Raw genomic sequence first — 27286 nt, 5'->3', positions numbered from 1 at the left:
GGACTCCTACAGGTGAAAAAAATCTGTGGAGGAAAAAAAAACATGGCCTGAATGACTACATTAAGAAAAGCCAAGAATCTCTGCTGAAGAAGTCAATCAAAGGATGGTTCTTGAAAAGAACCAAGATGAAAGCTGGAATATAGAAAAGAAACTATTGAAAGCCAAAGAATACAGAGAGAAAAGTTGATAAAAACCCCACATGGAGTTGGTTAAGATTAGGAATGTTAAAGAAATAAATTGAAGGTTTTGTTTTAGTGGCTGAAGAACAAGCTTTCCAAATAATTGAGGGAAGGTGAAAATTCAGTATGAAACAAACAATAGCAAATTGTGCCTTTCTAGTGAAAAGGATGGAACAATTCACCATTTGATCAGAGGCTGCAACAAAATTTCACAAACTGACTACAAGCAGGATATGACTGACTTGCTGGGATCATTTGTTGAAAACTTTACAGAGTTCTGAATTAGAATGTAGTAAAAACTACAGGGACCATCACGCAAAGAAGTTTTTGGATTAAGATCTTGTGTGGGTTAAGATCTTATGAGACTTTAAGACCCAAACAGAAAGGCATCTTGCTCATAACATGCCTGATATAACAGCTACTGAAAAGAAAAAAGGTTCATTGATGTTGCTATAATAGGTGATGCAGGATTGAGGGAAAAGAATTGGAAAAAAATACAAAATATCAGAACTTGCAAATTGAAGTTAAATGCTTATGGAAAAAGAAATCTGTTACTATACCAATAACGATTGGAACCTTCAGAATGGTAGCTAAAAGACTTCATCGATATCTTGAAAATTTTAATGTATCAAACTGAACACCCTAATTTTACAAAAACCACTCTGCTTGGCACTGCCTATTTTTTTAGGCACTATCTTAATAATTCTTTAGTCTTTGTTTAGGATTGGAATTATTAAGTTTTCAGTAGCGTCACACCATGAATCTGAGGATTACCCAACAACAACAAGGAGCCTTATCATGGGGGGCGGGGAGGGTGTTGGCTTGTGTGCTCTGTAGAAGAGCCAAGTTAAACTTGCTCCAAATCCACTTAACTATGGTGAAAACACATCAAGTGTATTCTATACCAGATAGAGTATCACCTGGCTCAACAAGACTCACATTGAATATTATGATTCCTGGGTGTTGAGCAAAACTATATGCCACAGGGCTTAGTTTCCTCTGCTCAGCAACCAGGGCATGGGAAGACAAACAAACAAAATGAAAAATCTGGACAAAGGAAGAAAATTACTCAATTATGAGAAGTTTATTTCAGATCTGAGACAACAAAATGTGGGTTTCAAAATTGCAAGTTCAGGATTGGGAAAGAGAGTCACCTGGATATGGAAATCAATAAACAAAGACTTTTGGATCAAAAGTGTGTTATTCTGAAGCACAAGTTCTTCACTAATGCAGAATTACAAGAGATTGCAAGAAGAGCAGCGCAAGATGTGACTGATAATAGAGGTAATTTAGAAGTGGAGCAACAAGTAGTGAAGAAAAGGAAAGAAATCAGAGAAGTGGATGAGGAACAAGAAGAAAGAGCTGGATTAGTTCTTGAAGAACCAACAACCAGAGCTAAAGTAGCTGAGAAAATTAAGACTCAGACGGAAAACATGAAAAGAATTTGATTGGCAATACTGAATCAAGTTAGTAAGAGAAGTTTGGCTAAATTATTGAAGAATGTAAATGAAGCTGCCTAGACTATTCCAACAGAAACATTAGTACAAAAAAACCAGCTAATGCATGCAGCAGCTTATGTTACTATTGAAGAATTATGCTTGAAAACTGAAAAGAACAAAGCAATTACCAAGGGAAAACCAAAATGGAAAATCTGTCTGGAGTTAAAAATAAAGAGAATTCAATTGGACTTAAGTAATTTGAAGAATTTGTGTCATGGAAACCTGAACAATAAAAAAGATCAGAATTAACCTAACAAGATATGACCTGGAAAATGAGGAAATTGTAGTTGTGGTTGAAGAGCTGAAATAAATAGTTATGCCTATTGCAGAGAAAATAAAACAATATGATAACTGAATAATACAATTTCAGGAAAATTCACAATTTTGAGCAAACCAGCATCATTTCTATAAGACCCTTGAAAGTGGACACGGTGCTGCCACAAGTGAAAAACCTAACAAATAATATATCCTGAAGTGTTGGAAGAACTTAAGCAGGTTGAAAGCATTGTAAAAGTGAATAGAGTGGAAGATGTCCACATAACAAAAGAAATGGCACAAAAACAAGCACAGAAATTCAACTACTGGAGTGCCTCTAGTTTAGATGAGCTGCATGGATTCTGATTGAAATCACTAACAAGTTTGCATGCAAGATTAGCAAATCAGTTGAATCAGGTTTCAGAAACACCAGAAAGTGGAAAATAGCTAACAACTGGAAAAACCTTTTTGATTCAGAAGGATGCAGAAAAAGGAAATAAACCTAAAAATTACAGGTCAATCACTTGTCTGCCAACAGCATATAAATTATTTAAGGGCATTTTCGCAAACCAAATTTATGAATATCTAGAAAACAAAGATTTGCAACCTATGGAACAGAAAGCGTTCCGCAAAAATTGAAGAAGAACCAAAGGCCAACTGATGATTGATAAACTGGTTTTGAAGAATTCAAAGAAAACACAAAGAGATTTGTTCATGGCCTGGGTTGATTATAAGAAAGCATTTTGATTCTGTTCCACAAAGATGGATTGAGAAATGTTTAGACGTTTTTGGAATTAGCAGTAATATCCAGAAATTCATGAAGACTTCCATGAAGCTATGACAAACTAAGATGATGGCCTATGAAGAAGAACTCAGTGTAGCTGAAATCAAATGAGGAATATTCCAAGGAGATTGATTGTCACTCTAGTATATGTACTTTCGATAATGCCACTAAGAAGCATTTTGAATGAAACAAACTGTAGTTGTGAATTGGCTAAAAAAGGGTTGAAAATTTCCTATTTGATCTATTAGTTCTAATAGTTTTCCTTTCTTTTAACTAGATAAGCTACCCAGAAACATTTTGGAGTCAGGCAGCCTTTTTAAATCTAAATAAATAAATGAAATTGTAATGTTAGTTTTCAGTGTGTGTATAGAACAATGCCTTCCAAACAAAAAATTCTTCTTCATATGAATGATTTTTATTCATCTGTATTTCCCTTTTCCTTTTAATTCTGCCAACAACCATTTGGATCCTTTCTTTATATCAATAAATTTTATAATTTGTATGTCAAAGATCTTCTTGTATGACTGCTTAGTTGAGAGTATTTTACAAGTGATGTACTTCTAACTGATTAGATGCCATAGAACTGCTATCTAATTAATTCCCTGGCAAGCTAAGCACTCTTATTTACTGAAAATGCCCTCAGTATCATTAATCACATAGTGGCTCAGAAATACATATAAATAGTAAGCCATATCATCAAACTTTTAAATAAAACTTTCTTATAGCTGTGCAAGAAAATAACAATAACACCTATTGGTAAGCTAAATTATAATCACTCTTATTACTTAAAATATTCTTAGAGGAATTCTTAGAGGAACATAAGAATTTATCTGAACCAACACTAGCAGGATTGGAATAGCCCTCAGCTATCTTTTTATTTGATTAAAATGAAAGCAGCAATTATCTTTAAAAGAAAGGCCATCTATCACATATATAAACATTACTCAATACCAATGAGAGATCCCTAAATAATTTTCACACATCTTGAACAATCAGAATAATTCATTTAAAACTCTATATATTTATCTGTGGATGGTTTAATGGCCGGCTTAGGACCCCTTGCCATTCTGCTTGCAAAAATAAAATAAGGATGCCAAGTTTCTTACCTACATATGCCAGAACATCCCAAGCTACTTTGTGTGAGTTGGGCGGGGGGGGGGGCAACTATGGCCCCTTTATGATCCATGGATATCAATTCAAATGGAGTTGAGGTCCATAGGTCATAAAGGGACATAGTTGCTGACCCCTGGCCTAAGAGATGATATAATTGCTTTTCTCTGTGGCATTTTTCTCTTTTGGAATAATTTCTTTGCAGCCTTGTCAAGCAGGGAAAAGAAGTTAAAGGGATACTGGTGAAGATGATACATCCTGTGACTTAGGCATCCTTTCATCTGAACTCTTGTTCTCCAAACTTTTTCAAAAAGTAAAAAAATGGGCCCCTGTTTCAGGGGTGGGATTCTACCAGTTCGCACCTATTCTCTAGAACCGGTTGTTAACATTCTAAGCAGTTTGGAGAACCGGTTGTTAGAAGAAATTACTGGCCTAATCCTATAAGGAAGGCAGGAAGGAAACATTCTGCTGTTGCTTACAGAAACTGCCTCTCCGTTAACCCTTATTACATTCCTGGCAGGACTAGACTTCCTGTCACTGGAACTTCTCTGGAGTTTTTTTCCCCCTCCTTTGCTGGTACTTTGCTTGTGTGGAGTGACCATTGAAAAGAGTGACTTATGACCCTTTTTCACACTTACGACTGTTTTAGCATCCCCACAGTCACGAGAGGCCAGGTGAGGTGATGCGTGCCTTGATGTGAGTGATGTTGAGTTGGCCACACCCAGCCATTAACATGACCACCAAGCCATGTCCACCCAGTCACATGACCACCAAACCACGCCCACCAACTAAGCCATGCCCACAGAACCGGTTGTTAAAAAAATTGAATCCCACCCCTGCCCTGTTTCCATTATCTGTTTTTTTTAATGGTCCCAGTCCCTCTAACCCTGGATCACACTGATGCCATTTCACATGTATAACTTTTAAGAATTGGATTTAACAAAATAGGAAGCAAATTAAGTGCATTAAGAAAAAAACTCTGACCTCTCCCCCTTCAGAGTATCACAGCATCGCTGACCTATCCTTCACTCCTCTTCTTCTCCTTTTAATGATCATTATGATTCGTTCCTTTATTATTGGTGAAAAAATAACCCCTTGCCCTTTGCACACAGAGTTTGATTTCACAAAGTATAGTAAAAACTGGTGTATAAAGTTCTGTTAGAACAAGCACCAGTTTCCAGGGGCTCAATGTTTTCAGCTGCAAATTCTACTAAATCCTCCTTCCCAAACTTTCACTGAGAGATTTTTCCCTTTCTCTCTCTTGCTCTAGTGTACCTGTCTCTAATCTATCTCAATTTAATCTACCTATCTGGCAAACAGGTCCCCAGGTTGCAAATTCCTGAATTAGCTACTTTGTGATGTTCCCGATACCTTTATTGTTAAGGATTTTTTCTTCCCATAGATCCTGTATAATATTTACTAACCATTAAGAGGACAAATGTATTCACAGTGCATTTTCCAGTATTCTACCCATTATGAACAAGTTGCAGAAAGGTGTTTCACCAGAAACCTAACAGTAAGCATCTATGTCCAATGAACGCAAAAGAGTATTATTTACAATTTTATAATGTATGCAACAGCATTAGATAAGTCAGTAATTGCAGTAGCAGCAGTTATAGTGCTTCCTAATTGTAGTTGAAGCAGTAAAACAGAAATAAAAGATTAAGTGAAAAAATAAATTGATAACATGAACGAATAAATGTGCGCTAAAACAGAAAGTAAAAAATGAATATGTGCAAGAAGATATATGGGTGGTAAATTTGCTAAAGTGCTAACTTCGTATTTATAACTTATCATTAAAGAAAATGTAAATGCATGCAAAAGCATTTTCATCAAAAAGAAGAACAAACTTCAAAATTTTCAGAGAAAATATGGGATACAGCTGTTTATATTTTGTGGAAGTTTATAATGTTTCTAATACTATTTGTATTCACATGGTCTTGCAGTGAAACTTATTTTTAGGATGCATAATTTAAAACCAACTTTTCAAACATACACAAAAGTTCAACGTTTATGAGCTCAAATTCAGTTAAAGACTTTTGTACAAGTTGTACTTCAACTGAAAACACTAAAGTCAAATGTTTCAGGCCTTTTTATCATAAGCTGTTTTGGCTTTTCAGGATCTCTATGGAAGAGAGTTTACAAAGGTCACCCATAGTAGTACTGGATAACCAATTTTTTTCATGATTTTTCTCTTTCATTATATTTCTCATAAGAAGAAAGGATTTCTTTCTTTTTCTTTTCTCACAACACAACATTAGGATACAATTGAGTTATACTGAGTTCCTAAATATAAATGAGATGAATCTCATTCTCTATTCAGTCCAGATTTATGTAGCAACAAAAATGTATCCTAAACTTGCCCTCTATCTTAGTTTGTTGCAGAACGGTTGATTTGTTAGGTCTGGTTGGTCCACTTTTGTTTTCATCCATATTTACTCAGATTAGATCACTTTGCTTGCAATTTAGTAAAGCATTTCCATACTTGGCTCTGATTTTTTTTCCAGGAGAAATTAACAAGCTTAGGCTGGAGACCAGCACACACATTAACAAATACACAGTCTGAAGCAGTGCATTAATTTTGAGCAATTTCCCAGACTTTAAAAGCCTCATTTTGAATATGATGTGGGCAAGGGTAAAACATCTATGTGTTTTTTTAAAAAAACAACTCATGCCATTTCAAGTGGCAGCTTGGCGGCATCTGCAGCCATATTATTCAGCCAGACTGTCACTAAGAATTTCATCAATAAAACGCATACCATCAAAATTAAGACTGCAGAAATCTAGGCAGCCAGCCAGGAGATGGCAACAATGACATTTTTAAAACACTACCTTCTAGTGGCCATTCCAAATACTGCAGCCCAAGAATGACAATCCCATTAAAATATAATCTGACAGTGTTTTTCAAATTTGGCGATTTTAAGATGTACAGAGTTCAACACCTAGAATTTCCAACATCTTAAAAGTTGCTAAAATGGAAAAGCACTGATCTAAGTCATGATATAAACTGTTCTAGTATCCTCCTATAGTTTGAACCAACCACCTATTCTGACCCAAGCTTTGTTCAAATCAAAGAAACACAAAGTATATATAAAAGCAAATCTTTTAAATGTATCTCTGTGAATTCTGTTCATTCACAGCAAAGAGTCATTAAAACTAATTGTCCCAGATAAGAGCAAGCCCTTTCAAGGTTGTGAAAGGCTGCCAAGAAAGCAAGAGGAGTTGCAGAGAAATATCCAAAGCCAAAAGTCTCCAAAAACAAACCAAAATAAACAGGACTTCCATAAGAACTTTGAGTTGAAAGAACGTCTTTGCTTCCTGCAAAGAAGCCAACCCTAAAGGCTGGCTTTTATCCCTTATGGGAGGAGCCATCACCTTGCAGCCTTACTCCTGAGTCGCCCATGCTGCTTCAGCTGCTCTTTCCTTCGAGTAACCCTGTGCGCATGCGCACTGAGCACAGGCACCCCTGGGTCGTCTTCATCACTGCTGCCAGACTCCACAAGCTCCGAAGGCAGCACCCCACTCTCCAATAGTCCTGGCCGCATCCTTGCATCACACGCAAGCCCCTCATCTAAGTCCTCACTGTCATCTAAGTCCTCAACCGTCCACACCTGCCAGCGAACCACAACACCACCATAATTCAGTGCTACCAGGAAGTGATAAGAATTGTACTACGTACATTTTCTTCTATTGGTAAGAATTCCTAACCTACTGTTCCTGAGGAACCAGTTTGAAGAAAAACAGAACAAAACAAAAAAGATTCTGCTTACAGACACCCTGTTTGCAAATTTTCCCCTCACCACCAGAAAGCAATGAATGATTATGAACCATGTTTCAAAAGCACAATTCTTCATTAACATGCATAGACATCACCTCCATAATAATGGCATTTATTTTAAGTCAACTGAATAATTCCTTTTCTTTCCCTGTTTAATGCAATGCTACATATTACAAAATCGCTCAGATATTCAGATATCGTACCACAGTACTGAAAAGATAATTACACCAGCTTGTACAGTAAAAAAGGCATGGATGCTAATAAAGAGCCAATGAGTACCAGAAGAAAAATATTTTCTTGAATGAAAATCAATATTATTTGAATTATTTTTCTGCACACACATGAAAAATAAAAATATCACTTTGTGACTTCATACTCTTCAACTCCCTAAACAAGTATACTATACTGAATATGCTAACAACAGAAAACTATATACAATAATTAATATTAAAGTAAAATAGCATCACAATGTTTTTTCCAATGTATTTTGACATTTGCATTCCCTAAGCAAAATCAAATTTATGCCTCATATGAAATTATATACTTTGGTAAATTTTCCACCCAGCCATAAATAATTCGATAGATACAAATCAGTTTTTGAAGTTCAGAGTGGAAATAGTCAGGTCTCCTAATTGCTCAAAAGAAGTGCTTTCAATACCAAAGAAAGTTTTGGCCACCTTGTATGCTTTGGCCACCACTGTAAAGAAACCTCCTGGCGAAGTATTAAAAGGCTCAACTGTTCTTTCTTTTGACCAGTGTTGAATGGAATAGACCATTGGGGATCGGGCAATAAATTAATCAAGAAGTCTTGACAAAATGATTTTCCATGGGAGTCCTACTTTCAGTTTAGGACTTTGGATAATTGTGGCTTATACTTATTTATTTTCCCACATTGCCCAGAGTTAATGGAGCATCAGGGCACTGGTGTTAAAATAGTAGCTACGTGTACTTGGCCAATTGATTCAAAACATTAGGGTGAATTTCCCCACCCAGATGAAGATCGGTCTCAGGCATCAGCCGTGGTCCATATTTGCTTTGTAGGCTTCCCTTGCATCTGAGATAGATAGTAGGATTCCATCAAGAAACAATATCAATGCTGAATTTTTGGAATCTGTCTAATTCTGGCTAATCCCCTTGAGGAAAAGGGTTTATGAATCAACTATAGCAGGGGTGTCAAATTAAAGGCCTGGGGGCTGAATCCAGCCCATGAGATGCTTAGATCTGACCTTCAGAAAGAGCCAAGGACTGGCCTGCCATGCCTTTGCCAGCAAAAATGGCACTTGGGAGACTACAACGGCCTCCTGCAACCCTCTGCCAACAAAAATGGAGCTCAGGGTGGCCCTTCTGAGCTCCACTTTTTGCTGGCAGAGGGTTGCAGGAGGCCGTCGCAGCCTCCCAAGTGCCATTTTTGCTGGCAGAGCGCTTGGGCCGCCACAGGCACCCCCGACACAAGTGATGTCAAGCTGGACACACCCACCCTGGCCACGCCCACCCAGCCCGCAAGGTCAAACGCAATCCTGATGTGGCCCTCAATGAAATTGAATTTGACACCCCTGAGCTATAGTAATTAGGTAGTCCTTAGGTCAGCAGTTGCCAACCATAATTCCAGGCTCAATTCTGGTCATAAGTCGAAGACTATCTGCATCAGAAGAACACGAAGAAGCTACAGATTCAGCTGCTTTTGAGGAGGGTGTATGGAAATTGAATTGAATTAATCGAATATTGATGGTTAAAGAAGCAGTTGCCAACCAGCACTGGTGGGCCACGAGAATATTTTGGTGGGCCGCAGAGAAATCTCACCCCCAGAGCACCCCCCAAAAGCAATTAATCCAGGCTGCGCAGAAACACAAGGCTGCTCAGCCCACATGGCCCATGGGAACCCTCCTCGCCCACTCACTCCTTACCCAGTAAACTTGTCTGCTAAGTTGCTGTTTTTCCTTTTTCCGACCATCATCTGTTCTGCTGTGCCAGGAGATTTAGATTAGCTGGGAAGCAGGAAATGGTTGGATTTCTTGCTTTCTAGATAAGCACAGCCGAATCTCCCTTAGGACTGAAGGTTTGCTTGCAAGCAAATTCAGTGCAGACTCACAGCAAGCAAATCTGAGAGACTGAGCTAGCCGATGGCAGATAGATAGACCACTGAATGGTTGTGTGAGCAACTCAATCTGCCTGGTTGCCTGATTTTGGATAAAAGTTGCTTTTTTATATAAATAATTCAATATTTACATACATGGTGTGTTGTGAGTTAATTTTATGAGTTTGCTTGCAAGCAAATTTTATGTGACAGACTGAGCTAGCCTATGGCAGATGGATAGATTTCTGAATGAATCTGTGATTCTGTGACCAACTCAATCTGTCTGCCTGCTTTGCCTGATTTGGGGTAAAAGTTGCTCTTTTTTATAAAAAAATTCAATATTTATATAAATATTTATAATATTTACATACAAGACATGCTCAGCCAGTCACATGACCACCAATGAAATGAAATGAAATCAGTCGATACCAAAACACGTAAAACAATAAATCCTGCTAAAAAAAAAAACCAAATATATGTATAATATAGACATATAATATATTTGCATAAGTGCACCATTGTGCCTACCATCCCTGTCCTATTGTCCCCATTTATTCATACCTATTTCCTGTATTCTTACTCATGTTTATACTTATGCCTGTTATCTTATAAGCGATTGACAAATCAGATAAATAAAATAAATAAATAATCCTTAGTCCATTGTATGCTGTATATTCCAGAGTATTTCTATTAGCCTCACCTCGATAAGTCTCTGTGCATGCTCTGAAAATATTGCAGCATATTCTTTGATTTCTTTTTCATGGCCACTTTTAGCAGCTTCGGTGAGCACTAGAAGTGGCACAGTCGTGTCCATGAAGGAGTCCGAGATATGATCCATTATTGCTTTGCGAAGCTGCAAACAAAAAAACCCATTATCAATTTGAAAATAAAACATCTTTACATATTACTTTAGCATTTTCAGCGAAGTGCAATCTAAAATCTACACATAAGTACAACCTTTAACACTATGGAGCCAATTACTGTCAAACAGTTCTGGGTCAGGGAGGAGCATCCCAAGTCATACAGGCAGTACATTGCTCCATTTTACAACCTTTCTTGCCACGGTTGTTAAGTGAAATCACTTCAGTTGTTAAGTTAGTAACATGGTTGTTAAGTGAATCTGGCTTCCCCATTGACCTTGCTTGTCAGAAGATCACAAAATGTGATCACATTATCTTGGGATATTGCAACCGTCATAAATATGAGTCAGTTGCCAAGTGGCTGAATTTTGACCACGTGAACATGGGGATGCTGCAATGGTCATAAGTATGAAAACTGCTCATAAGTCATTTTTTCAGTGCCATTGTAACTTCAAACAGTCACTAAGTCAGAAGTGGTATTCAGCAGGTTGTGACCAGTTCTGGAGAACCGGTAGCGGAAATTTTGAGTGAAGAACTGGCAAATACCACCTCTCACTGGCCCTGACCCCCTCTATTTTCTGCCTCCCATTGAGTCCCAGCTGATTGGCTAGGTCTTCTTTGGTTGCCCTGGACAGAAGAATGGAGCTGGAAAGCAGGTTAATGGGGTGGGGAGGGAATGGAGATTTTGCAGTATCCTTCCCCTGCCACGCCCACCAAGCCATGCCACGCCCACCAAGCCATGCCACACCCACCAAGCCATGCCACACCCACCAAGCCATGCCACACCCACCAAGCCATGCCACTCCCACCAAGTGGTAGTAAAAAAAATTGAATCCCACCACTGCACTAAGTAAACTGATGCAAGTTGAAGATAACCTGTATACAGTCCTCAAACTTCTCTTTTATATCCCACCCACCCAAAAGAGTCATCTCCATTATCAGATGGAAAATAAAGTACACTAGATTTCTTCTTGAACAGTTTTTATTCAGTTTGTAGCACGCTCACCCCAAATGTTTATTGAAAATGATCATCTTACTAGTGTATGCTATTTAACTGTTTTGCACCTGTTGCAGTCAATAACAGTTTAAAGTAATCAGAGTGGAAAAAGTTAGACTGATATCCAAGCTAGGACTCCTGATTGTTTCATGCCAGGACTAGAAGTTGGTTAACAGGGTCAGATTTGTTAGTGTAATAAGAAATCAGGGTCCATATTTGTTCATATGTGAGCCTTTTCTTCCCAAAACGTTTCGGTTTCTGGAGGAAAACTTTCCTAAGGGGGGTGGGGGGAATAATTTCCATTTTGCTTCCCATCTTGGTTAAATAGCATCTCTCCAAGTAAGAAATCTCGTATTAGGTAAGAAATTCACCTTAATCCTGAAAAAAAAAAAATCAGGGAAGCAAGAAGGCCATTTATAGAGATGTGGAGATAGATGAAGATCAGGAACAGACGGGCACACTTTTTTTTTGTCTTTTTGTATCATTAGCACTAATTTGTTCTATTTGTATTGTACTTATGTCAGTATGTATGTTTATGCCAGAGGAGATAACCTAAAAATGACATTTTCTTTTTCTTTTTTGTCTTCTATTCTCAATGGGCTTGCCCGAATTTCATCTACATAATACAGCACTTAAAAACTCCTTTGAAATCTATAGTCTCATTCTAAAAATGGAATTTAGTTTGCCACCCATCCTGTCCTCTTTGTCACCTACAGAAGGACAAGAAAGACCCATTTGCTTCCTATGAATTAAAGGTGCCAAAGAAATTCCTCTGTAAATAAAATGATGGTGGCAGTAATCAGACTGCCACCATCTTCCCTCCAGATTGTGGGAGGTCACCCAGAAAAATGCCAGGAAAAACATAGGAACTTCACTTGAGGGAACAGGAAGGGACAACTCACCACATCCTGTTTATGCACATGCATAGATGTTCCCCATTCCACTCACTATGATCTCCCATGGACACTCATAAATGGCAATCTTTATTAGAGATAGGGAAGAATTATTCAGCAATTTTGGCAGGGAATTTTGTTCAAATCTAATAATTGAGTTTCTCCGTACATATATATGAACATGTATTCACAGATGCTAAATATTGTGCAAATCACTATTTGATACCAGACCAGCCCAAAATGCTATCATAGCATAATCAAACCATTTCCTATTTACTTAGTTTTTGAGAATGAAAATCAACCCAACAGAAAGTTTTTTTTTAATTTGGACATTGTTTTGTATCCAAGTTGCTGGAAAGTTAATTCAGCAAGTCAATCCACCAGTGGGAGGCCCATAAATCATCTCGTGGTATGTTTTCATGCTGCTAGGTTGAAAGGCGGTGATGTGTTTGGTGAGTGACAAGGTAATAATTGACAACATCCAGCCAAGGGGAAAGGTGCAAGCAACCTCCATTGGAGGGGTTGCATCAGTAAAAACAGCCTTTAAATAAAGCTATTACTAATGCAATTGGGTTAAATTATTCACTGTGAAATGTTTATTTCCTGCTTCTTAGCAGCAGATATGAAAATGCTAAACAACAAAATGCTTTCAGAATGGTGTTAAAGGAAAAAGATACTCTCAAAGGATATTCCATGAGTCAGAATGCATCTTTAATTTCCTGCACGGAGCAAAAGCAAAGTATTTGGTTTTCTCAGGGTGCTGCAGCTAAGGGTGCCTCTCACACATAGCATCTTGCTGTAGAGATGCTCACTATCAGATGCTAATACCTGCTCTTATCATATTAGACGTAGAAGCACATCTAATATTTCAAATCTACTTCAGCTGACTAAAAAAAATCCTAATTGTTCAAAAATTTTATGGGTTCTAATAGATAAGGAATGAAAAGCATTTTTTAAAAAGTATAATAGATATTTTCCGTTCTTTCAAAAGAAATATTGTTGTGCAGCATGTTGTAGCAACCAATTTTCCAATCTCATGTTTAAGAATGAAAAACCCAAGTTAATAATTAATACCTAGGGATTGCCCTTTGTTCTTAAACCACTTGACAATCTGCAGAAATGACATCTAAATTTGTAGCTCTTTTGCTTAAATATCACTATTTTTTTTTCAATATTGTGAGTAATTGTTTAATACCCTCATCCATGGAGTTAATTCTAATTCTAATTGCATAAATGTAACACACTTTGTCCCCGGGGTGATTACCTGTCTGCGGAGATCTCTTGTTTTCTTGCACATATTATCTATTGCTATATTCAAGGCATTCCCTCTTTCCTTCTTGTCAGCCTGGAAGAAAAAAGTAAAGCTCATTTGGAACACAAATAAAATTAGGATATTTAACATATTTCATACCGCTTCTGAACTCTTTTAAAGCTAAAATATTAATTACACTTTAAAATAGTTTGAGCAACCTGATTATGTTTCTGATTTCAAAAATGCCTGATTAAATCACCCGTACACCCCCCACCCCCAAAAATGGTTTATTTGACCCTGTGAGCTATTCTCTACATTAAATGAGGCAGCGATAATATAATACAGGTAGAGTAATACATAAAGCATATTAATTTGTAGCTAGCTTTCATGTCATGCACAAACAATGTTCCACGTACAAGCATTATGCAGCCATGGATCTAAATTTACAGTATTTTCATGTTTATTTTTCCATCTTCTTCATGCTTTTATCACGTATTGAACATTTTCCACACAAATAATACATATTGAGGTGGATGCAGGGGTGGGATTCTACCGGTTCTGTTCAGCTCTACAGAACTGGTAGCTCTGAAGAGCAGCAGACACAGAACCGATTCTGTGTCTGCTGCTGTTTTGGCCCACCCACCAAAACAACAACTGCGCGACACAGCTGCAGTTGAAAAAGCAGGAAAAAAGAGGCACACTTGCACGCAGTGCTGTTCAGCTGTCCAGGCAGCTCAGCAGGTTGTAAATTGCATGCGCACGACTCGCACAACTCACGCATGTGCGCGCAACACAGAGCAACAGAACCGGTAGTTATACCGATCGGATCCCATCCCTGGGTGGATGCTTATGTAACTTGGAACTCAGAAAGTAAGGGGACACTTTTTGACTCTCATAAGTTTTGACTAGTTAAGTGCTTGTAATTTTGCTTCTACTATTTTAATCACTGATATGAAAACCAATTGCAATCTTTTGAGGAGAGAGAAAGAAAAAAGAAGAGAGAAGAGAGGAGAGGAGAAGAGAGAAGAGAAGAGAAGAGAAGAGAAGAGAAGAGAAGAGAAGAGAAGAGAAGAGAAGAGAAGAGAAGAGAAGAGAAGAAGAATCTAGGCTGCAGAGTCTAGATTACAATGGGGACTTCATCATTTCTTCATATTGATGATGAATATAAATTAAATGCCTGAAGAATGAGAACACAAAATAAGGTTTCGTTGAAGTACTATACAAGGAGTAGCATAAATATAATCATAAGCAGAGATTGTGTTGATGAACTTTTACAAACTGGTTGGAATGTCTATAGTACTGCAGGAATGTACACATACACACACACAGACACACACACACAAATACTATGGGATAGCCCAAGTATACTACTATATCTCTATGAAGTGGCCTTGATGAAAATAGTTTAAGAGGAACAGGAAACTGGACAACCCATCTACAGTAACTGAGCACCAACACGAAGTGCTTCAGTGATGCTGGGACAGTTAAGCAGTGGAAAGGACCTCTAAACAGATCACCAGCAAAGCCTTTATTAGATCCTAGACTGATCAAAAAAGGTATTGGCCTCACTTTAACTTAACCAGAAGTATTACATATAACACCGTTTGGTCTTAATGATTTGAATTTATAGAGGAAATTCATCCTTTACTATTTAATGAAATTAAATTTTATCTAGCTCTTTTATGTTTTACACTTCTACACCCGATTACATGGTCTAGTAAATTTCCAAGATGTGTCAGCATATGAAGTCGGCTTGAGCACATTAGCACTTAATAGTGGGAAAATATCCATAATGAAAGCAATATGGAAGCAATGGTACCTCGCCATATCTGAATCTCTAAAGGAATGACTGCATGGAGAATCTTTTAAACCTGCTTTCCGCAATCTGGTGCTCTTCAGATATGTAAGATTTTAGCTTTACAAAGGACACGTTAGGTGAAAATTATGAGTTCTGGAGAGCATCAATTTAGGGAAAGCAGCATTAAAGGATCAGTGTAATGTTATACTTCCCCTAAGGGAGGCACGGAGAGACATACACAAAAGATGAGGAGAAATGGTGCTGAATAAAGAGATACAGTACAGTCCAAGGAAGGAGTCACTTGTCATGTAAAAGCAAAAGCAACCAATAAAGAACAACGACATAAGCTGTCCAATCCTGTGACTAACCATTCTTGTTCATTCAGACTGTTCACTGAGGTCTGAAATCTTCATTTGCTGGCTTTAAAACTTAATTTTCCTCAGTTATTCCATAAGAATTGCCATTTCAAAAATTTAATGAGTCCTGGAATTTTACAAGGATTAGCGCAATGTCTTTCAAATCCCCATTCTTCATAAAATCACAACTAGCCTATGGTTTCTGAAGATACAGTGGGCATTAATATTGGCTTTTCAACCAATTCAAAACCATCACAAATGCTGTAAATCAACTGACAAATACTCTTACGTTCTCTATGTATTTTTCATGCAACCTAATGCTGCAGTCACATCTGAGACACCAATTCCTCCCATACTTTAACCCAGGGGTCTCCAATGTTTTGGACCTCAGGGACCACAAAACTCATAATTGTAAATCCCAGGGACCACTAACAGGTTCTGCAGGCGTGGTCTAATTTGTGGGTGTGGCTTGGTGGTCATGTGACTGGCTGGACATGGCTTAGTATGTAAATATTATAAATATTTATATAAATATTGATTTTTTTTATTTAAAAAAGAGCAACTTTTACCCCAAATCAGGAAAAGCAGGCAGGCAGATTGAATTGCTCACAGAATCATTCAGTGATCTATCTATCTGCCATCGGCTACCTGAGTCTGTCACATAAAATTTGCTTGCCATGAGTCTGCACTGAATAATAGAACCTTCAGTCCTAAGGGAGGTTCGGCTGTGCTTAAAAGCAGAGCTGAAGATCTAAAGACTAGTTAGAAAGCAAGAAATCCAACCATTTCCTGCTTCCCAGCTAATCTAAATCTCCTGGCATAGCAGAACAGGTGATGGTTGGAAAAAGGGAAAATAGCAATTTATCAGGCAAGTTTACCGGGTAAGGAGTGAGCGGCCGGGAAGGGTTCCCATGGGCCATGTGGGCAACTCAGCCTTGTATTTCTGCACAGCCTGGATTAATTGCTTTGGGGGGGGTGCTCTGGGGGTGAGATTTCTCTGTGGCCCACCAAAATTTTCTCGCGGCCTACCAGTGCTGGTTGGCAACTGCTTCTTTAACCATCAATATTCGATTAATTCAATTCACTTTCCATACACCCTCCTCAAAAGCAGCTGAATCTGTAGCTTCTTCGTGTTCTTCTGATGCAGATAGTCTTTGACTTATGACCAGAATTGAGCCTGGAATTATGGTCATAAACTGTGGTGGTGGTTGTCAAACACCTGCATTTTATTCCTGTGACATTTGGTGTGCTACAGTGGCTGTAACTTTGGGTACAGATCATAAGTCCCATGACTCAGACGGGACATGATTTCAAACAGTTCCCTTTTTTTAGTAACAATGTTAAAAATTAGTAACACTTAAGAATAATAAAACAGCGGAGGTTTTCTTACTGGTCCTCTAGGATATTCTTTCCCTCTTCATTCTCAGAAATAAGAACAGTTCTTTTAAGTCTTTATTACAACGTCTACCTGTTCTTTATCTATCTTGTAGCCCTATTGAGCTACCTCTTTCATGTAAGGATGGAGTCAGTGAAGGCAGAGTTTGAGGGTGAGAGTTTATTCTTTGACCTTGTGGATTGGTTTCCGAACGTTTCATCACCAGGCTAGATAACATCTTCAGGAGAGTTTAGGGGATGTCAGTATCTGTGTTCTTCTGTTTATAAGGGTTTCAGGGGAGGGTCTTGTGATGGAGCTATGAGTCATCTGTGGGTCTTGTGATGGGTCTTGTGATAAGGAGATTACATCAGGCCAGGGTCATTGGGAGATGGGATGGGTTGCGTGGGTTGTTTGAGTGCCAGGGCTGTCTTTGGTTGGCTGTGCAGTTGATTTGGATTCTGAGGGGTTCATAGGCTGGTTGTAGCTTAATGTGTCTGTTAATGGAATTGCTTGTGGAATGCCAGGCTTCAATGAATTCACAAGTGTGGTGGGTGGTAGCATGGCCGATTATTTTTGTGTTGCTCCAATCGAACTGGTGCTGTTTGGTGTCAGTGTGGGTAGAGATTACGAATTTGGGATCATGGTGTTTGAATGCCAGCCACTGTTCTTGGATCCTGGTTTTTAACTGATGTGATAGTTATCCCTCATAGAATTGGTTGCAATGATTACAGTTGATTTTGTAGATGACATTGCTTCTCTCATCCTTTTGTATTTTGCCTTTGGTTCTGGATAATTCTTGGTGTAGTGGAGCTGTGGATTTGTGGGCTATTGTTATACCTGGGGTTGGAGAATTCTGGCTGCCGTTTCCTATACTCTTTTTGTGTATAGTAGGGTTACTTTTTGTGTGGTGGTTGGCTGTGTGGTGTGGTGTGGTGTAGTTTGGTGCTGTGTGTCAGAATATGAAGTTTTTTGGATAGCTATTATGGATGAAGGCATTGAGCAGCCATTTCTCTTCCATTTTCCTTAGTGTTGTGGTGCCACAGTGTGTCCTGGTCCTTGAACACAGCTTCTTTTATGTGCAGTGGGTGATTTCTTGCAAAGCTGAGGATCTGGTCCATGTGTGTGGATTTGTAGTAGACCTGGGTTTCTAGTTCTTTGTTGTCTAGTCTCTTTATATCAACATCAAGGAGCCTGATGTCTGTTTCCTCTTCGCATATGAATTTGATCCCAGGGAATATATTATTGAGTAGGTGTTATTTGTCATTCAATTTGTGTTATTCAATTTGGGAGCTTTCATTGATATCTGAGCTATCATCAATGTAGCAAGTCCAGAATTTTGGTTGGATGGTGGGGAGAGTTATGGATTCGAGTTGCTGCATGACTGCTATTTACCATTAGGCCTGATATGGTTGATCCCATCAGAGCACCTTGCATTTACTTATAGATTTTCCCACTGAAAGTGAAGTATATGTTGAGGCATAGATCCAGGAGTTTCATGATGGTTTCTGTGAAGATGGAGTGTTCTGTAGTGGCATCATCTTTATGGGTTGGTGTTTAGTGAGTAGATGGTGTATGGTTTGCTTATCCAGGTCAATCATAACTGAGGTGAAGAGAGTGGTGACATCGAAGGAGACCATAATTTCTTCCTTGTTGATTTTGGTGTGATTGATGCATTGGAGGAATTGTTCTGGGGAGTTTATTGAGTGGGTTGAGTTGTCGACCAGGTATCTTGAGTTTCCTCTGCAAGGTATTTGCTAGTGTGTATGTCAGTGTTCCAGGTAGAAACAAAATTGGGCATAAAGTAGAGGTTATTTCTTAGTCATTTCCTCCAATTAATCTGATACAATTCCAGTTGGAAAACAGAAATCGCTTCTAAAGTCTAAAATTATTGCTAAAATATATAAAAAGCATATGTTTTGTTGATTTTTAAGCATATCCAAGGAGCCAGTTTAACTTAAAATATTCTTTTGGGAAAGTTGTATGCCAAAAATAATAGCATTTACTACACAAAATTCAGGAAATCGGCACTTTGCACCATAAACCTAATCTCTTAGTGTTAATGACATGTCATGTGATAACCAAGTCACTGTTAAATAACAGAATAACAGAGTTGGAAGGGACCTTAGAGGGTCTTCTACTCCAACCCCCTACTTAAGCAGGATATCTATATCATTCCAGGCAAATGACTGTCCAATCTCTTCTTAAAAACCTCCAGTGATGGAGCACCCACAATTTCTAAGTCAAGACACTTTACTGATTAATTGTTCTGTCAAGAAACTTCTCTTAGTTCTAGACCTCTCTTTGATAAGTTTCCAACCGTTACTTCTTGTTCTACTCTCAGATGCTTTGGAAAATAGGTTGCCCCCCTCTTCTCTGTGACAATCCCTCAAATATTGGAAGATTACTATCATATCAAACCTAGTCCATCTCTTCATTAGACTAGACTTGCCTAGTTCTGCAACTATTCAGCATGTTTTAGCCTTGAGCCCCCTAATCGTCTTTGCTGCTTTTCTTTGAATTCTAGAATTTCAACATATTTTTGTATTGTGATGACCAAAACTGGATGCAATATTACAAATGGGGTCTTACCAAAGCAGTATAAAGCAGTACAAACAGTTCACGTGATCTTGATACTGGTCCTCTGTCAATGCAGCTTAGGACTAGATTAGGTTTTTTTTGGTAGCTCAGCACACTGCTGGCTGATATTTAAGGACTCCTAGATTCCCGTCACAGTTATTGTTGTTCAGCCAGGCAGTACCTATTCTATAACTGCATTTGGTTTTCCTTGCCTAGGTGTAAAATCTTGCTCTTTTCATCACCGAATGCTATTTGTTGGATAGGGCCCAATATTCAAGTCAGTCAAAATACTTCTGGATCTAAATCCTATCTTCTACAACAGGGGTCTCAAACACAATTTACCTGGGGGCTGCTGGAGGCAGAGTCTGGGTGAGGCTGGGCCGCATAATATTATACTTTATATTATACTTTATATTTATATTATACACTAATATTATACTTTCATATCACGGTGGGGGCCACAGGATATCGTCCTGCAGGCCACAATTGGCCCACGGGCCGCAAGAATGAGATCTCTGTTCTAAAATGTTGGCTATTTACCCCAGCTTTCTGTTATCTGCAAATTTGATGAGTTCCTTTCCTATCCCCTCATCAAGATCAATTATAAAGATGTTGAAGAGTAGTACTAGGCCTAAAACAGTACCTTGGGGTGCCCCACTGCATACTTCTCTCCCTGTAGATATAATACCATTGGGGACTACATATTGAGTGTATTTGTTCAGTCAGTTACTAATTAATTTATTTATTTATTTTCAGTAGAAGTTCTGCAGCTACCCAATAATATTAATAAGGGTCTCCAAATCTATCATATATTCTTCATTTGTGTCTTTTAGTGACATAGTGTTCTGACCCAAACCTGGTTCCAAGAGAGCAAACACAAGACAAAGGCAGCAGTATAATCTGTTTAAGTTTCAGCTAAGAATCCTGTTTCTTCACAGAAGAATACCAACTGTAATGTCCACAAGGCTGAGTTCAAAACGTCTTTGCCTTCTGCAAAGAAGGTTAATTTCACAACTGGCTTTTATCTTCTTAAAGGAGGGGCCATTACCCTGCAGCCTTACTTCCGAGTCACCCATGCTGTTGTAACTGCTCTTTCCTATGAGCAATTCTGTGCCTAATGAGACAAATAGCTTTGCTTAAACATTTCTAAAACAACGTGAAAGATAAATGCATGTATTGAGAAATGGGACTTCATTTTTCTTTCTTTTCTACATTAAAGAAACATAGACATTAAGTGGAGAGTCAAAATCATTAAGAAAGCCAAAATAACACACAAAAGACCCTTCTAGTCTACAGATATTCATTTAAATAATTATTTGTTTCACTGAGTTTTCATAATAAATAGTACAGACATTGCAAAAATGGCAATCTTCTTTCCACAGAAACAATAATTATAATTAGCCACTCTCAACTGTTCAACTTTAATTGACACATGCGTTTATTTTTGTCCCAATGGTGACTCTGAGAATTTTGAAATGCTTCAGAACATTAAACATTGATTTATTGGCTTCAGAAAGGGAGAAAACTATTTATTACAGGGCATTCTGTCTTTCTCATACCTCACCAACACTTTGAAGAGAGGGGTGCGGTGAGAAGTTTGCTTCAATCATTATGTGAATTTGCCATTTAATACCTTTCAATTTTTCAAGCAACAAATAAATTCCTAAGAATCATGATACAAAGTACAAAATGTGCAAAGAATACTCAAGGGAGATACAGACACTTTCCCCAGTTATTAGAAGACAGAATAACAATAACAACAACAACAACAACAACAATACCTGAATATTCTGACTGCAAAAAACTACCTTACACAGAATTGCCAATAGGATTTAAACTGTTAAATTTTTACAAGTCCCAATTGTGAATCGAATTGAAGATTAAATCTATAACTATAACAATAATAATATGGTTGGAAGGGACATTGGAAGTCTTTTAGTCAAAACCCTTGATCAAGTACTCTGGGCAAAGTGGTTATCCAGTTTCTTCTTGAAAACCTCCAGTGATGGAGCACCCATAATTTTCAGAGGTAAGCCAATCCACTGAGTAGTTGGCTTCACTACCAGAAAATTTCTCCTTAATTCTAGGTTGGATCTCTCTTTAATGATCTTCCATGTGTTATTTCTTGTCTTGTCCTCGTGTACTTTAGAGAATAAATTGACCCCCTCTTATTTGAGTACTGGAAGACTACTATCATTTATTTATTTACTTTATTTATTACTTATTTATTTACATATTGTGCCTTAGAATATCTCTCAGCCGTCACTGAGGCAATGTAAAAGATGTCCTTATTCACAACATTGGGTAGATAATTCTCAATGCTATAAGTCACTAGTGGAAAATTCTGATTAAAACAGAAAGGAGGCTGTTGCAGACTGTTGGAAAGAACAGTAGACTATATAGTCCTCTAATCTGCAAATACCTAATAAAAAGTAGTATATGCAAATACAGAGAGAAATGAATATCTAAAATTGTAAATGAACCAAAATCTATAAATTAAAGGGTTAAGAAACATTCTCAAATTGAAACCAAAGAATTGGAATCACATTGATATCAATTTACTGTTTATTGGAGCAATTTTTATTTGGGGGAAGTGGTCCCCAAATTGCACTAGTGTTTGTTTCTATGATAAACTACCCCCAAATGTTTCAAAATTACATTCTATGGAAATACAAATAAGATAAACAGGTAGTATAGAGGAGGAAAGACTAATATAACCTATACTACAACATGATCGAAAACTTCCAAAATTACAATAAATTAAATGAATGAAATATTCTTATTAAATACTTTGTTCATTACATAGTTGAATGTGTTGACAACAAAATCACACAAAAATTATCAATGGAAATCAAATTTGGCAACCCATGGAGGTCTGGATTTGGAGTTACACTCAAAATTGAAGTGGAAAAAAACACTACAGGCTGATCCAACTTTGATGTAATGTCCTTAAAACAAGTCAAAATGAGGCTCAGTAGTATGTGTGGCCTCCATGTACCTGTATGACCTCCCTACAATGCCTGGGCATGCTCCTGATGAGGTGGTGGATGGTCTCCTGTGGAATCTCCTCCCAAACCTGGACTAAAGCATCCCACAAATCCTGAACAGTCTGTGATGCAACGTGGCATTGGTGGATGGAGCGAGACATGATGTCCCAGATGTGCTCAATTGGATTCAGGTCTGGGGAACGGACAGGCCAGTCCATAGCATCAATGCCTTCGTGTTGCAGGAACTGCTGACACACTCCAGCCACATGAGGTCTAACATTGTCTTGCATTAGGAGGAACCCAGGGCCAAACGCACCAGCATATGGTCTCACAAGGGGTCTGAGGATCTCATCTCGGTACCTAATGGCAGTCAGGCTACCTCTGGTGAGCACATGGAGGGCTGTGCAGCCCCCTAAAGAAATGCCACCCCACACCATTACTGACCCACTGCCAAACCGGTCATGCTGGAGGATGTTGCAGGCAGCAGAATGTTCTCCACGGCGTCTCCAGACCCTGTCACGTCTGTCTGTGAAGAGCACAGGGCACCAGTGGTGAATTTGCCAATCTTGGTGTTTTCTGGCAAATGCCAAACATCCTGTACGGTGTTGGGCTGTAAGCACAACCCCCACCTGTGGATGTCAGGCCCTCATACCACTCTCATGGAGTCTGTTTCTGGACATTTGAGCAGCCACATGCACATTTGTGGCCTGCTGGAGGTCATTTTGCAGGGCTCTGGCAGTGCTCCTCCTGTCCCTCCTTGCACAAAGGCGGAGGTAGAAGTCTTGATGCTGGGTTGTTGGCCTCCTATGGCATCCTCCACATCTCCTGATGTACTGGCCTGTCTCCTGGTAGCACCTCCATGCACTGGACACTATGCTGACAGACACAGCAAACCTTCTTGCCACAGCTCGCATTGATGTGCCATCCTAGATGAGCTGCACTACCTGAGCCACTTGTGTGGGTTGTAGACTCCTTCTCATGCTACCACTAGAGTGAAAGCACCGCCAGCATTCAAAAGTGACCAAACCATCAGCCAGAGAGCATAGGAACTGAGAAGTGGTCTGTGGTCACCACCTGCAGAACCACTCCTTTATTGGGGATGTCTTGCTAACTGCCTATGTTTTCCACCTGTTGTCTATTCCATTTGCACAACAGCATGTGAAATTGATTGTCAATCAGTGTTGCTACCTAAGTAGACAGTTTGATTTCACAGAAGTGTGATTGACTTGGAGTTATATTGTCTTGCTTAAGTGTTCCCTTTATTTTTTTCAGCAGTGTAATAATGTATGACTCTAAATGTAAGTTGTATAACATAGGATACAGACACAAATCCTGAGATGGCATTGGATCACTCTGTGCCTTTGCCAGAATTTTCCTGGGGTAAGTTTCTTCATTAAAAGTAAGTGAGAGCAGGTTCATTACTACCAATATCCTTCATTCATATGCAACACTTGTGAAGAAGACTCTGCTGTATTTAAGAATAACATGAAGGAGTTCCAGTCTCAGAATAACACAACAAGGAAAGGTTTCCTGGGTTTTGCTGCAACCACCATTTTGTTCCCACCACCATCTTCTTAACCAGTGATTTAGGATCAAGGTCAAGGTCAAAAGAACTCAAATGTCCTCACCTTTCTGGAAATTAAAAAATACAAAAATAATAGGGGAGTTTAAGAACAGCAATGAAGTTGCGAAGTTGTACTGCTTTATAAAGCCTTAGTAAAACCACACCTGGAATACTGCATCTAGTTTTGATCACCACATTATAAAAAGGATGTTGAGACTTTGGAAAGAGTGCAGAAAAGAGCAACAAAGATGATTAGTGGCCTGAAATCTAAAACTTGTGAAGAATGGTTGCAGGAATTGGGTATGGCTAGTCTAATGAAAAGAAAGACTAGGGGTGACATTAAAGCAGTTACAGGAAGTAGAAAAAAGGTGACCGTTTTACTTCCCAGAGAAGAGAGGCTGAAAACAAAGATGTACAACACAGATAGAGAAAATTACTGCAACCTAGACACTTCATCATACAAAGGATTTAGATGATTTCTTTTTTTAAAAAAAAGCTGGCATTTTTAGCATTGTCCTGTACAGTTCTCTATCACAATTCTTTGCATTTTTCAAAATAAGTTACTTTTTACCTCACACAAAACAGTGTGCCTGATGAAAAAAAACATACAAAGAAAGAAAGATACTTTTGGAAAACAGAGTTGTTGGAAGACTATGGGAAAATTTCAGCATAAGCTTGTTATTTGCAAAGTTCTCTTAATTTGAAGTAAGATACTTCTTTCCCTTCCAAAAGGAAAAAAAAACCCACATTTCATTTATTATAAAGTATCTTCATGTACTGAAAGAAATACTATAGATGACCAGAGATGTCTACAGAGTGCGGTCAGAAAAATGAATATGGTAGCCATAGTAGGGCCACCAAAGGACCCCAGGTTTAATTTTTTAATGTGTGTCATGTGTGTAATGCACATGAAAAATTTGGTTGTCACCCTAATTTTTTTTTACCATACCCTGAAGACACCGCGTAAAAAAACACTTCAAATTTTGAGAATTTCATGGAGTTCTCTAAGGCCAAACCTGACCTACATTTAATGAAAGTGGACAGGTTTTTCCCAGACTGTTATTATTTGCACCTAAAAGCAGGCAGTAGTATTCAAGGACACAATAGTTCTTTATTAGTTTCAAATCTAATATAAAAAAGATGAGGGCAAAACCAAGAACAACTGCTAACTAGAAGTCTCAAAATAAATTGGTTCCAAGTTCAAATCTTTTTTTCTGCCTATGCCAATGGACTGGGAATTGGCTGTTTCTCAGAGGCTGACTTTGATGATTATTATTGTAAGGACTGATTTGGCCTCAGGCTCTTGGTCCCTGCTCCTGGTCTATTGAGTTTCTAGCTAAGAGCTGAAATGGATTTAAAGAATATTTAGTTTTTAGTCTCTCAAAAAGTTTAGGTTCTCAATCCCTGGGCCGCAGCCCGCTACTAGGCCATGGCCTGTTCAAAACCAGGCCAGGGGAGAAATGGGTAAATAAAGCACCACTCACATGAGTGGCGGGAAAGTGCACACACGCACACAAAGCTCCACTCATGCAAGCGGAGGGCGCTTGCACTTGTGCATGAAGTTCCATTCACGCACACAAATACAAGTGCCTTCCACTCAAGTGCCCTCCACTCTCACAAGTGGAGCTTCGCACACAAGCACAATGCTTTCTGCTCAAATGCCTGCCACTTGCGAGTGGAGCTTCGTGAGTAAGCTCAAACAACCTTTGTGCGTAAGCGCAAGCACCCTCTGCTCGGGTGTGAAATTCTATTTGTGCCATTTCACATGCCTCCCCACGGCCCTCGCACCAGGCCAGGCCACCAAGCTGGAAAGATTGGGGATTGCTGGGTTAGAGCACAACACGAACAGCAAATGAGGCAGAAGATGAGTCCTTGGAAAGGGTTGTTTTTTGTTTTGGTTTTTGCTGTTTGCCTGACTGCCTGACTGCCTTTGGGACCCAGTTAAGATTCACCTCTAGAGCCAAATAGTAAACAGCCTTTAGAGGAGTCCTAGCTGGGTGCTAAAGTAAACTTTTTGAGATGATTGTTTTCCTTCAAGTTAAAAAGAAAGAAAGATTTTCTTCGCTTGCTTGCTTCCTTTCCTCTACTCTTCAGCCTTGAGTCAAGGTAAGATTTTGAAAAGCATTTGGAGATTGGAGGCCAGAGGTGGGGAATCTAGTTTTTGCAGCTAATTGGGGGAGAGGGAGGAGAAAGATCGTGAATCTGCCTCCCCCAGCCCTTTTTTAACTTTGGGGGCGAGGGAGGGGGTTAAAGCAAAGGTGGGGTTTGGGGAAGCTCATCCCGAAGCTGCTGACTTTGCATGCAAGGCCTGGCTTCCCAAAAGCCCAGCCAGAGCCAGGAGAGCTTCCCAGCCTCCTGACAGCCAGCTGATTAGACAGAAGGTTCCAGAAGGCAAAGGAATTGCCCCCCTTTTTTGCCCCAGAAAGTTGGGGTCACCTCAGCCAGAGGAAGGGCAGCAGCAGAATCAGAAAAGGCCGGCCGGCCCAGCATTTCCTTCCCCATTGTTTCTCATTGGCAAGGCAACCAGCTGTGTGGAGGGCACCCTTGGGAGCCAGTGGGAGGCAGAAGAACAAGAGTCTTTTCTAGGCTACGTTCTTCCTTCCCTTTTGGAAGGAAGCTCCTTTTTGAAGGACCCACAATTCGTTACCGCCACTCTGAAAATTGTTTCTGGGCCACAGGCGTGCAGTCCAGGGACACTGAGAGGTGGAGTTTCCAGAAAGGGGAAGTGGTCTACGGTAAAAGATAAATGATGACGGAGGTGGGGAGGAACATGTAGGACGCCAAGGGGCAGGAAGCAGAACATGGGATATCTCCGAGGGTAGGAGAAGCCTTGGGAGGCCCAAGACAGGTCAGCTAGTCTGTCATGCCCCTGGTGGAGACGGACTCTGAGGAAGAGGAGGAACAGCCAACAGGGAGTGGGAGTGTGGCTCCAGAGGTGGTGGTGGAGG

General features: G+C 39.1%; 1 protein-coding gene across 1 annotated transcript in view; it reads right to left on the bottom strand.

The window, feature by feature from the left end:
• CTNNA3 (catenin alpha 3) overlaps positions 1 to 27286 on the bottom strand; it is a 711430-nt gene that overhangs the window by 306435 nt on the left and 377709 nt on the right. Inside the window, exons 8-9 of the mRNA XM_026714519.2 lie at positions 13694 to 13774; positions 10380 to 10532 (exon numbers count right to left, since the gene is read on the bottom strand). Of these exons, the coding sequence (XP_026570304.2) occupies positions 10380 to 10532; positions 13694 to 13774 (234 nt within the window). The remainder of the gene's footprint in view (positions 1 to 10379; positions 10533 to 13693; positions 13775 to 27286) is intronic.

The sequence above is a fragment of the Pseudonaja textilis genome, chromosome 4, assembly GCF_049901715.1.
Source record: "Pseudonaja textilis isolate UNSWEBS1 chromosome 4, rPseTex1.2, whole genome shotgun sequence".
NCBI lineage: Eukaryota > Metazoa > Chordata > Lepidosauria > Squamata > Elapidae > Pseudonaja > Pseudonaja textilis.
The sequence above is the reverse complement of the archived record's forward strand: the minus strand, read 5'-3'. Positions and strand labels throughout refer to the sequence as shown.